Source organism: Lolium rigidum, chromosome 2 (assembly GCF_022539505.1).
Source record: "Lolium rigidum isolate FL_2022 chromosome 2, APGP_CSIRO_Lrig_0.1, whole genome shotgun sequence".
Taxonomy (NCBI): Eukaryota; Viridiplantae; Streptophyta; class Magnoliopsida; order Poales; family Poaceae; genus Lolium; species Lolium rigidum.
In genome coordinates this window covers 286,717,492-286,729,603 of record NC_061509.1, presented here as the reverse complement: position 1 = coordinate 286,729,603, position 12,112 = coordinate 286,717,492, and the positions used below count along the sequence as shown (strand labels likewise).

At 45.6% G+C, this 12,112-nt stretch overlaps 2 protein-coding genes across 2 annotated transcripts; both read right to left on the bottom strand.

Annotated features, from left to right (window-relative positions):
- Nucleotides 1-2,073: 2,073 nt before the first annotated feature.
- On the bottom strand, nucleotides 2,074-4,965 carry LOC124691105. Its single transcript, XM_047224385.1, has 2 exons — nucleotides 3,896-4,965; nucleotides 2,074-3,801 (listed from the first exon to the last, which is right to left on the bottom strand). The coding sequence occupies exons 1-2, from the start codon at nucleotides 4,963-4,965 to the stop codon at nucleotides 2,289-2,291; spliced, it is 2,583 nt and encodes an 860-aa protein (XP_047080341.1). The 3' UTR covers nucleotides 2,074-2,288.
- Nucleotides 4,966-5,939: 974 nt separating this feature from the next.
- LOC124689033 (5'-3' exoribonuclease 3-like) lies at nucleotides 5,940-11,046 on the bottom strand. The gene is made up of 21 exons (XM_047222639.1): nucleotides 10,695-11,046; nucleotides 10,483-10,561; nucleotides 10,335-10,411; nucleotides 10,025-10,216; nucleotides 9,618-9,737; nucleotides 9,386-9,487; nucleotides 9,156-9,314; nucleotides 8,996-9,073; nucleotides 8,809-8,919; nucleotides 8,662-8,730; nucleotides 8,518-8,598; nucleotides 8,350-8,445; nucleotides 8,200-8,286; nucleotides 7,995-8,065; nucleotides 7,602-7,816; nucleotides 7,459-7,499; nucleotides 7,205-7,279; nucleotides 6,952-7,082; nucleotides 6,737-6,844; nucleotides 6,555-6,630; nucleotides 5,940-6,465 (listed from the first exon to the last, which is right to left on the bottom strand). The coding sequence occupies exons 1-21, from the start codon at nucleotides 10,953-10,955 to the stop codon at nucleotides 6,028-6,030; spliced, it is 2,667 nt and encodes an 888-aa protein (XP_047078595.1). The 5' UTR covers nucleotides 10,956-11,046; the 3' UTR covers nucleotides 5,940-6,027.
- Nucleotides 11,047-12,112: the final 1,066 nt, after the last annotated feature.

Here is a 12,112-nt window from a genome sequence, read left to right as displayed (position 1 = left end):
AATCCAAGCCAAGATGCAATCTAGAAGACGGTAGCAACGAGGGGATTATCGAGACTCACCCTTGAAGAGATTCCAAAGCCTACAAGATGAGGCTCTTGTTGCTGCGGTAGACGATCACTTGCCGCTTGCAAAAGCGCGTAGAAGATCTTGATCACGGCGCCACGAACGGGCAGCACCTCCGTACTCGGTCACACGTTCGGTTGTTGATGAAGACGACGTCCACCTCCCCGTTCCAGCGGGCAGCGGAAGTAGTAGCTCCTCTTGAATCCGACAACACGACGGCGTGGTGTCGATGGCGGTGGAGAAATCCGGCGAAGCTTCGCTAAGCGTGCGGGATATGGTGGAGGAGCGGGGTGCTAGGGTTTGGGGAGAGGGGGTGGCCGGCCACTATAGGGGGCGGCCAAGCTTGTGGCTTTTTTGTGTGGCCGGCCCCTCCCCTTGGCCCTCTATATATAGGTGGAAGCCCCAAGTGTTGGACTACAAGTCTTCGAATAAGACCCGAACCCAAAACCTTCCATATGGTGGGAAACCTTCCCAAGCTAGGATTCCCACTAGAGGTGGGAATTCCACCTTCCATAGGGGTGGCCGGCCCCTTATGGGGGAGTCCACTTGGGACTCCACCCCACTAGGGTTGGCCGGCCATGGTGGTGGAGTCCCATGTGGACTCCACCTTCCTAGGTGTGTTCTTCCGGACTTTTCTAGAACCTTCTAGAACCTTCCATAGAACCTTCCGCATCATTTTAATTCACATAAAATGACATCCTATATATGAATCTTATTCTCCGGACCATTCCGGAACTCCTCGTGATGTCCGGGATCTCATCCGGGACTCCGAACAAATATTCGAACTCCATTCCATATTCAAGTTCTACCATTTCAACATCCAACTTTAAGTGTGTCACCCTACGGTTCGCGAACTATGCGGACATGGTTGAGTACTCACTCCGACCAATAACCAATAGCGGGATCTGGAGATCCATAATGACTCCCACATATTCAACGATGACTTTAGTGATCGAATGAACCATTCACATACGATACCAATTCCCTTTGTCACGCGATATTTTACTTGTCCGAGGTTTGATCATCGGTATCACACTATACCTTGTTCAACCTCGTCTTCTGACAAGTACTCTTTACTCGTACCGTGGTATGTGGTCTCTTATGAACTTATTCATATGCTTGCAAGACATTAGACGACATTCCACCGAGAGGGCCCAGAGTATATCTATCCGTCATCGGGATGGACAAATCCCACTCGTTGATCCATATGCCTCAACTCATACTTTCCGGATACTTAATCCCACCTTTATAACCACCCATTTACGCAGTGGTGTTTGATGTAATCAAAGTACCTTTCCGGTATAAGTGATTTACATGATCCCATGGTCATAAGGACTAGGTAACTATGTAACGAAAGCTTATAGCAAATAACTTAATGACGTGATCTTATGCTACGCTTAATTGGGTGTGTCCATTACATCATTCATATAATGATATAATCTTGTTATTAATAACATCCAATGTTCATGATTATGAAACTAATCATCTATTAATCAACAAGCTAGTTAAGAGGCTTACTAGGGACTCTTTGTTGTTTACATATCACACATGTATCAATGTTTCGGTTAATACAATTATAACATGGTATATAAACATTTATCATTCAATTTTCAAATTCAAAAATCGTTCAATTTTTTCCTCGCAGCGGGCAGCTCCGATCGTGGCGACCTGCAGGTGTTCGGCGAATTTCCCCAAAAGGGAGATTTCCTCGCCGATGGATTCAATGTATGTTCTCAGTTCTCTCTCGATCTTTGATTAACTGTTATGTCGTTACTTTGTATCTACTTTCTTCCCACTTTTGGTCTGTAATATGCCGCCTTAGGATCAGACAATTCTTCAAACTGTACCCAGTGACGTTACTGGCATACTCTGTTTCAGTAGTAGTAACAAATGCTTCAGTTTCCTGATTACAGTTATAACTGCAAGTCATGCAATTTCCGTTTAAGTTCTTATGAGATAGAGACTGCGCATAGAATCAGCAGCACTAGTAACAAAGCATCATGTGCCGTATTCATCACTAAATAATGAACACACCTGCCCAAGCAAGTAGCCCTATTACATCACTAAAAAGAGGGAGAGCTAGAGAAGGGTAGAGATTGGGCAGAGCTAGGCCGATTAGAGAGAAAATAGCTTAGGTAAGAGGCTCACAGCTCAGATGAGCTATACTACAGTCTACAGGTGAGCACACAGATGATGAATCACACCGGATGATTCCTTTGGCTGTTCTACCTCTCATGGAGACGACGACTGTTCTGCCTCTCATGAAGACGACGGCTGCTCTGCCTCTCAGGGCGACGATGGCGACGATGGGAAAGGAATGATAGTGTCATATGGATTGCAAAGTAGCCCAGCACGGCAAAGATGAGGGCGGCGACATACATAGATGTCTTCCACGCCCTGCTAGAGCCGGCTGCATAGGCCCCTAAGAGGGCGAACAAATCCAGTATGATCGTCTTGTTCATCACCCTCAGTGACCACTCTTCACATTCTTCTTTCTTCTTGTTCGGCAGCCAGTGTGGTAGCAGCATGATGATGACAACGATGGAAGCCACAAACGAAATGGAGTTGCTGTAGAAGAAGGCAAGGTACCGGCCCCTCATATTGTCATGCATCACCGGATTGCCTGCCTCGTACCCGTTGACGCTGCTCTGCCATGTCCGACCAGGCGGTTGCAAGCCGGCCTGGTAGGCTACACTCGCCACCAAGATGCCTAGCAGCATCAGGTACTTGCGCCTCACGTGCTTCTTCCTTTCTTCTTCCTCCTCCCTCTGTTCTTCTTCATCCTTCTTCCTTTCTTCTTCGTCCTTATGGGGCTCCTGTTCTATTGATCGCACAGCTGCTGGATTGCCATTTCTGTTCAGCTCCCTCACCAAAAATACTAGCAGCAGCCCAGCTGAAAAGAAGATGACCACGGCCACCAACACGAAGATGTAGATGGATGTCTTGAGGTGCTGCGTACTTCCGGCGGCATAGGCCCCCATCAAACAAAAGAAGCCCACCGCCGTACAAATAGATAGTGCATTGCTTCGTATGGCTGTCCTGTATAGATTGGGGTTCACCAGGAGGATGATGATGGTGATCGACGACATAAAGCTCACCGAGTTGCAGTAGAAGAAGGCATGGTAGCGGCGTGGGTAGTTGTACAAGAGGACCGGGTCGCCGGCGTGGTGCCCGAGCCCATCGTCCTGGAGTAGGAAGCCGCCTGGAGGGGTGAGGCCAGCTTGGTAGGTGATGGTCGCTGCCAAGATTGCGAAGAGGAGCAACCGTTTGCGCCTCTTCTCAAGCAACCGATCTTCGTTATCATCTTGTTTTTCCTTGTGATCCAGCGTGAAGAAGGCAACATGGATTACCACGTAGACCAATACGGCGCCTGCCAAGGCCATGGCATAGATGGAGTGGTTCACGTCCCGGCAGCTCCCGGCGGCATACGCACCGATGAGGCCAAACAGGTCGAATATCATGGCTGCCTCCAGCACGTGATGCTTGACCAGAAGCTCCTTCTGGACCAGGATGATGGCCACTAACGAGGCCACGAAGGCAACCGAGTTGCAGTAGAAGAAGACATTGTACCGCCTAGCATTCGTCGTGACAAGGATTGGGTTGCCGGCCATGTGCCCATTGCTGTTGTCCTGCCAAAGGCCACCCGGCGGGTTCAACCCTGCTGAGTAGGTGATGGTGGCGGCAAGAGTGGCAAGCAGTAGAACAAGAGAACGAGCCTTGTCCAGAGCCTCCCTTGCACTGCATTCATTTAGTGCAGAGAAAGAAACAGAGTTCAGTTCAGAGAAAGAAAGAAGCAGTCTATGCAAACAAGAGGATATGATGTGCTCAGTACCTGGCATTATCATCAGTCTGCTGATTTCCATCTGCTTGTTGCTCTGTACCGGAACAAGAAGTGTAGGAGAACCCATGGAGTAGGATGAATGCCAGAACAGCGCCAACCAGGCTGACCACGTATACGGTGGTGTCGGTCTTCCTGCAGCCGCCAGCGGCGTAGGCGCCAATGAGGCCGATCAGGGCGACGACGATGCACACATAGAGCACGATAGACCGGGGCGTCTTCTCGTGGAGCTTTCTGTCAATGATGAGCAGCATGGTGATGAGCAGGGACACCAAGAACGACGTGGTGTTGCAGAGTAAGAACACCGTCAGACGCAGGCTGTGGTGGTCCTTGAGAATTGCATCGCCCGGCCAGTGGCTGTCCCCAATGCTGTCCCAGAAGCCGCCTGGCGTGCTCATCCCGGCGCAGTATGTGATGCTCACCGCGAACATGGCCAGAAGCATCAGTACCTTGCGGAGCCGTTCTTCGGCTTTCATCACCTTCAGGGCCTCGCGCCGGAGGTTGGAGGCGAAGACAGAGTTGCTATCAAGAGACCACCAGTCTCGCAGTTTGAGAGGCACGATGTAGAGGAAGATGGTGGTCACCAAAGCCGCCAAGTAGAGGGTTGACAGCTTGTCTCGGCAGGTGCCAGCGGCGTAAGCGCCAATGAGGCTGACCAGGTCGAGCACCATCACAAGCCGCAGCGGCACGATGTCCTTCAAGACCCAGACGGCGCCCTTCTTCTCCTTCTCCTTGTCGTGCCGGACGGCGAGGATGAGGATGAGGACAATGACCACGAGCGACGCAGCGAACGCCATGGCGTTGCAGTAGAAGAAGACGAGGTAGCGGTGGTAGTGGGTGTGGCGGATGATGGGTTCGCCGGCGAGTTGACCGCCGTCGTTGAAGCCCTCCTGCCAGACGCCCCCGGGCGGGTTGAAGCCCGCGGCATACGTCACCGTGGCCACAATGGTGGCCAGCAGGAGGAGGTACTTCCGCAGGCTGTACTCCCACGGCTGCTGCTGCCCTGTCGCCATTGCCGGCGGCGCAGGTGCTGGCTGGCCGATCTCCATCGCCGCCGGCTGCATGCAGGCCCGAAGTTTGCTTGCTTGCTTCCTCTTCTTGGTTATTGTGATTATGGGGAATGACGAATGGCAACAATGGGATAGGTGTAGAGACTAGGTAGATGTGTGATTATAAACGGCTTGACTTGCAGGAGTCGTCGGGAGGACGGTCCAAGTGGGTCTCTGCAGACTGCAGGAGGCACGGCTGCTGGCCGGGTGCCATTGCCGACATGCACGGATGCCGGGCTCCACTGATGCCTACTCTTACTCACTCAGCAAGTGTGCTATACCTCTTGTTAATTATTGTGGTACAGAGTTATCCAGTGGCAACGAATTGGGAGAGTTGTGGTGTGTGATTATAGAAAGACCTGACTCGCGGCGAGTCGCCTCTAGGAGTATTCAAAATCTGACAGACTGCTATTTTTGTACTGCAACTCCCACGACATGTCTGCGGACTTTTCAGAGAGCAGGCTGGTCAAATAAACTACTCCCTCCGATTAAGGGGTTTTAGTTACTTGTTGTTTAAACGAGTGAATAGACATACTAAAACATGTCTATATACATACAATTTAGCGACACGTTTTATGGATTATTTAGCAACCATGTCATAGTGCAGCCTGCAGCCTTTCAAAAAGAAGGCTGATGTTGTGAAGAGCGGCTTTGCGCCTTCACATTGTGGGAAACGAAAAGTTTGATTCACAATGGAAAGAGCAGCGGGAGTCATAGCTATCGGGAGCCTCTTCTAGCAAGGGCATGCGCCACAGCGCCAGCATGTTGTCAGCTTTGAGATCTTGATGCTCTTCTCGGAGTACTTCCTCCAACTCTCTCATCGCCCAATGTCTCATGCCTGGAAATTTAGATGTCTACCATATCTTCGAGATTTTTTGCGGGTGAGATTCTTTAGTTGCAACTCACTTGTAGGCTGTTGCTGTCATATCAGCACGAATCATGAGTCAAATCCAATGGCTACAGAGTTGACCGAGACGTAATAAAAATCAGACGGCTGATTTCAAGCAAATCCGTTAGATAAAGTAGCGATATTTTGAATCGGTGAAGTGATGGGAACATCAGCTGTACTAGCTTTGATCAATCAGCTGTACGTCGCATGGGGTTGCCGCCTCCTCTCGCCCACAACCCAACCTGCCGCCCCTCCGTCTGCTGCCTCTGCAGCGCCGGCGGCCCGCCTACTCCTCCTGCCCAAGCCCGTCCCGCTCTGGAGACGCACTCACCACCGCTGTCCAACCGAGGGCTCTGCGCCATGTCCACACCCCGCGAACCCCTCCCATAGCCGCCCCCTCTCGCACGCCCGTAGCTGCTGTTGCTCCCGATCTGCTGTGCCTCGGCGACGGCAGCGGTGCCTCCCCTCCCCCTGCCCAGCCACCCTTCTCCACCGGGCTTGTGCTCTTCCCTCGGCATCGCCTTCCACTGGCCCATGGTCTCTGGTCTGTGAGCGACTGTCGGTAGTCTTGGACCCGGGTAGGTGTGCCACAACGGCCTCTTCCGAATGTCGGCCTCAGTTACTGTCTGCAGGATGACACACATGTTGAAGACATCGACGAATCTCCAATTTATATCAATCAAAATTATGTACCACCGCTAACATCAGGATGTACCTTATCAGGTACGATGACACCCTCAAGTAGTCTCGAGATTGGCTTCACTGCCTCAGGGTTGAAGAACATTGCTGATCTGAAACATACGCAAACACGCCATGGAAAAAAGCGACGGCACATGAGCTATATACAGATAGATATCCCAATGCGTGCATGTGATAAACTCGAGAAGAGAAACTTACACCGACATGTCTGGATCGATTGGCCAAATGTAAGAGCAATTAACCTGATCTCTTCTTGACGCGAATGTTTGAAACTCCTCTTCAGGTGAGAACCATCCTCCGATTTCGCTGTAGAAAAAAGCAAAACAAAAAGTCAACATCAATTTTGTATTGCTTTGGGAAAAAAATCAGCATTAGTTCCTAAAGTTCACGCAAGTTCTTTTTACATCAAGCACCTAGTGCATATCGGGAGCCTTTTCTGTGGAGATTCGGATGTTGGCACGAATGCTGCGTGATTGGCCAAACTGTGTGAGCACCTTAGGAAGATCCTCTCTTGCCGGATATTATTCCTTCTCATCTCATCCTCCTGATGTGTAAACAAGGTAAATTATGGATGCTTCTGATGAATTAATTGTGGTTTATGCAACTATAGTTTTAAGGGTGGTGTACGTTGGTATAAGATAATCAGATGGCAAGCGATTGCTTTACCGTGAGTTCTTTCTCTACCGTTTTGGTAGCGGAAAGCAGCAATTCCTTATCCACGAATGGCAACTTCGCAACACCCTGAAGCCACTTATTAGTCTAAAATTGGTGCAATTCATTCATTGAAAGTTAGCATCAGTCCTTTTTTTTTTCCTTATGCCTAGCACCTAAAAGGTGTGAAAAGCCAAGACTTGATCTGTTCAGGTTGAAACTATGAGTTGATTCAGTTTACCTAATGCAATTGTGAACGAATAACTTACTTGCGACAAGAAACGTTTCCCATCTGCATCCATCTCAAACTCTAGTGAAAAAAAAACAAATTGCATCTATATAAGTACGCCAACAATTAATCTGATGATATGAATAAGAACAATAAACATACTTGAAGGATTTACTTACATACCTGATGGATAGAATATTCGTATTGTAGATTCTTCACAGTCTATTAATTTGATGTAACATGCTGGAAGGGCACATGACAAAACATGTTTTTCTGGAGGCAAAATTGCCATGAGCTGATCAAATGGTCTTAGTGGTTTGTCCACGGTGAAGGATACCTTGAATTGAGACAGACATTTGAAATCACATGCCAAAGGAGAATAATAGAATGGGTAGCACCTGCAAGAACGCACAAATTTTACCATTAGATATTTATGTACTGGAGCTGTTAGGCATCACTCGCATGTAAATATGAGGAGACATACATCATAGTACTAACTTTGGACCATGAAATTGCAATGTGTAAAGAATTACATTGACAAAAATATTTACAGAATTGATATAGTTTTCTTCATACCAAGTCCATGAAGGAACTTCAGAAAAATAGCATCGAAGCATCCAACATAATCCTTCTAAATACTTCTGCACCTAAATTCCGTATGAGAAAGGTTAATACCACAAAATAAATAATCAAAATGAGGAAGAAAAAGGAAATAAATTTATATTCCCCAGCCAAGTCTCATGCGATTCCATTTGCAGGAAGAAACAAAGAAAATCAGAACCATTTCAGGCTGCAGCCATCCAGCTTCATTAGAAGTTTCGGCACCAAATTTCTCTTTGCAGAACCGTGATTTCCATCCTGGTCTTAGCTGCAATAGATACGTGAAAAATTGCACACAGAATAAATCTGCATAGCAATGTATGCCACTAACCCTGTCTTGTGTGCAGGCTCTTTTTCTAAAAAGGTCGCCCTTATTATGGCAAACAGTTCTCGCAGTTCTCCACAGCTCCCTGGTATTCTTTATGACCTGACAATACGGAATTAGTCAGGACTTTCAAGCATTCTTAATTTGTAGCAGAAATAAGCAGAACTCCCATACATTAGTCCCACTGAAAGTACGAGCACTTCCTTGCTTCAAAAACAGCATGCACGTCGAGTATGAACCATCGGGGCTTTCTTCCTGAGTAGAAGAAAGAACCAATGAGACCACTGCATATATATTTTTTAAATAATTAATCCTTACCAAACTGTCAGAGCTTCTTTCATTCCATTCTGTTTCCGCAGCTTCACGTTGTATCTTGCACAATAAGTGCTGCAGGTAAATCAAGAACAAATCTATGAAAATACTAATTAGCACTAGTGCAGACTACTGATAAGGGTGGTAACATACCTCTCTCAGTTCATATCTTTTCAGTAAAATTTTCTCTTCGCACAAGGACAGTTCATCAAAGAACTTCTCTAATCTTGAGACTTGCAGATACGCACCATGGTTATCTTTGATCTGTTTTTAGTAGCAATAAAATCATGTGAAATTATTTATCATTGATGAAAATAAAAGGAATAAATTCTCCAGGTACTTTGTCTGTGTTGACAATATAGCCCCCCATTTTGTTGAAGGTTGTTTTGTACACTTCAATGAGAAGATCAACTCCAAACTGTCACAGTGAACGTAGATCAGAGAATCAATTGCAACGATGTTCAAGTTAGACATACACATATACATACACATATACATACTTCATTTATCTCTAGTGAAGGAATCCGTGGAATGAAATCATTTCCCATGAAGAAACAAATGAAGATAAAGTCATCTATTAGTCTCTCAGTATCTTGTTTGCAATCTGGTGTCTTCATTTCAAGCTCCAAGTACTCTCTCAGAACCCACATGTCCACATACTGAAATAAGACGTCGTTATTTCCATAGTTAACATGAGAACCATTGGTAATATTGTGTCAGTGGAATTAACCTGATACAGTCTCGCAGGTATCTTGCTTGAATTACCGACCTCTCTCAAAATTGACATGTGTACTTCGTGAGATGCCAAAGCTAGCATTATCAGATCCGCATCCTGTGATAATTATTCAGATATAACTCCAATAAAAATAAGCAAGATTGAACATCTCAAAAATCTAGTTTGATGCTGCAGAAAATTTCAGACAATGAGATAATCAAGTGCATCCTGCAGTTAAAGTACATACATGCCCATACAGACAATGATAAGTGTTCGGATCATAGTTTTCCATGCTCCGTTGTGCGCGAATGAAAGACATGATCTTGTGCTCCGCTTCTCCAGGAACATTTGCATCAGAGAGTATTACCTTCAGAAAAAGATACATTGTGAACTCATCAAGTGGCCAACCTCTTGACAAATTCAGCAATCTCACAAACCCTAAGGTACATGCTTTAACAGAGTATGTGGGTGGCATAGTAATCACAGTTCCAGTGTGCTAGAGGTATATTTTTGAAAAAATAACAATTAAAGTTGAATTATTTATGTAACATAAGGGAATAATAGTATATATAGAAACGAAAATATGCTGGCTAAACAGAGGATGAAAATGAACTTCATATACTGTGCTAATGCAAGTGTAAAAAAAGTGCAAACCTTGATGTCTTTCCACTTGGGGTCGGTATTCAACCGTTTACGGATATAGTACTCCAGCAGCACTGATATCTTCTCCATGAATTCTGTCCCTGGCATCTTGACAGTATGATCCTCAAGCTCGTACTTGTCTCGAGGCAGGACCTCTTTCCCTTTGGCTCTGAATATCTCTGTCAAGAGAATTGCTTCAGCCTCCTGATTGATGGAATTAAGCACGCATGCAAGGTGAATTTATTTCTTACTTAAGACATTAATTACGTCACGCGTCCATGCAGAAATTAAAATAATACAGTATATACAATTGAGAGCTCACTGCATCTGTGGCATGCTTGGCAGATTTGAAGTACGCTTGGCGCAGCTTGTTCATCTTGGCCATAGGGGCAACACCATCTGCGTTTGGAACCAAATAATTATAAGTGGACCCTTCTATACTGGCAAGATGGAAAAATGTTTGTACGAACCTACTGCCAAGTAAAGGAGTTTCCTCGGCCTGACCATGAGAAACAAGCGATCCATGTAATCAAAGAACCAATGGTATACCTGTTAATAAAATATATGCTAGTGAAAAGGGGCTCAAGAACTCACAGGAATAATCGGCAGACACCAGCCAGATGCATACGTGAAGATTAGTTTGTCAAGCACGGGTTGATCAATAATTCAATATGTGTATTACCAATCCGTTATTCATGCGGAAGCATTTATAGATGATCTCATTCATGTCAAGGTAGAGGTTGTCGAAGATGCAGTCATCATCTTCTTCTTCCCCCTCCTTGTCTTCTTCTTCTTCTTCTTCATCCTCTTCACCTCCCTCCCCCTCCTCGTCTTCTTCTTCCTCTTCTTCATCATCATCGTCCTCCTTCCAGGCGGCGATGGTGGGGGTGACAATGTTTGGGTACTTACCGATGAGCCAGCTGAAGAAAGAAGGTATTCCCATGGAAGCTAGTAGAATATTTGCATATGGAGAAAGGAGAGAAGAGTGATTGATTTCGTAGTGCTAGCAACTGGCCTAGAAACACCAACTCGCTGCAGCATCAACGCCCATTGACTTGACTTGATATGGAAGAAGCTAGATAGAAAGATATGAGCAGGTTAAGGCATCGCTTTCTTTCTTTCTTTCTTTCTTTCTTTCTTTCTTTCTTTCTTTTGCTTTCCACGTTGGTTGCTTCTCTTTCCATCATTGCAATTGCAATTCTGGTCTCCTCCAATAACCAGTCAATTCAGATATTCGATGAGCAAGTTGTTGTAGTAATAAGTTAAACTAATCTCTAAGAAGACAGCCTAGAACTACTAAATCAAAGCCGCATGCATCCTGGCAGAGTTAGTTGTCTGTAAGGACTGACCTACTTCCGTAAGTATCATTGAAAATAAGTAAGTTTAGAGGCGTCGTGGAGTTAAACAAGTTCCGTCAGTCCGTCAACGTTAAATAAGCAAACTTTCCAAATGAGCTAGTATGCTAAAGATCAAAAACTCATCATTGTTTGTTCCTCAAGGTAGTGCTCATTAAAAATCTAGCTGCACTTTTTCTATTGGATTTGGAAAGCAACGCATTGTTTACCTAGATACGAATACTAATGCACAATAAGTTTGATTAGTCTGTCGATCGTGATTCATTAGCATTTAAATGATGAGAGTGGCCACAAAATATAATCTACTGTTAATTCTTATATTCCACTCAAATCTATGGCAATGATTACATCGCTTTAGAGATGATCAATGCCATCTCCAATGGCACTCGCCACTGGTTATTATCTTTTAAATGATCAGAGTGGACACAAAACCTGTGAACTAAAGAAAGCATCTCAAAATAATATAAGATAAAAAAATACAATTTTGTTTTTCATCACTAAACCATGAATTTCCACGGCTACAACTTGGTTGTTGATACAGCTTAGCGATGTAGATAACACCATGAAAACATGACGTACCTTCGAGTTTGCCTAAGAAGGTTTGCTAGGAGGGTTGCTATCAGATCAACGTTTGGTTGGGCTTTTGGTTTTGAAAGGCCAGCCAAAAGCCCAAGCAACGCACCCAAAGTTATTGTTAAACAGGCTCCTAGAGCATGTCTAACAGGCCCCTTATAACCCGCCCATC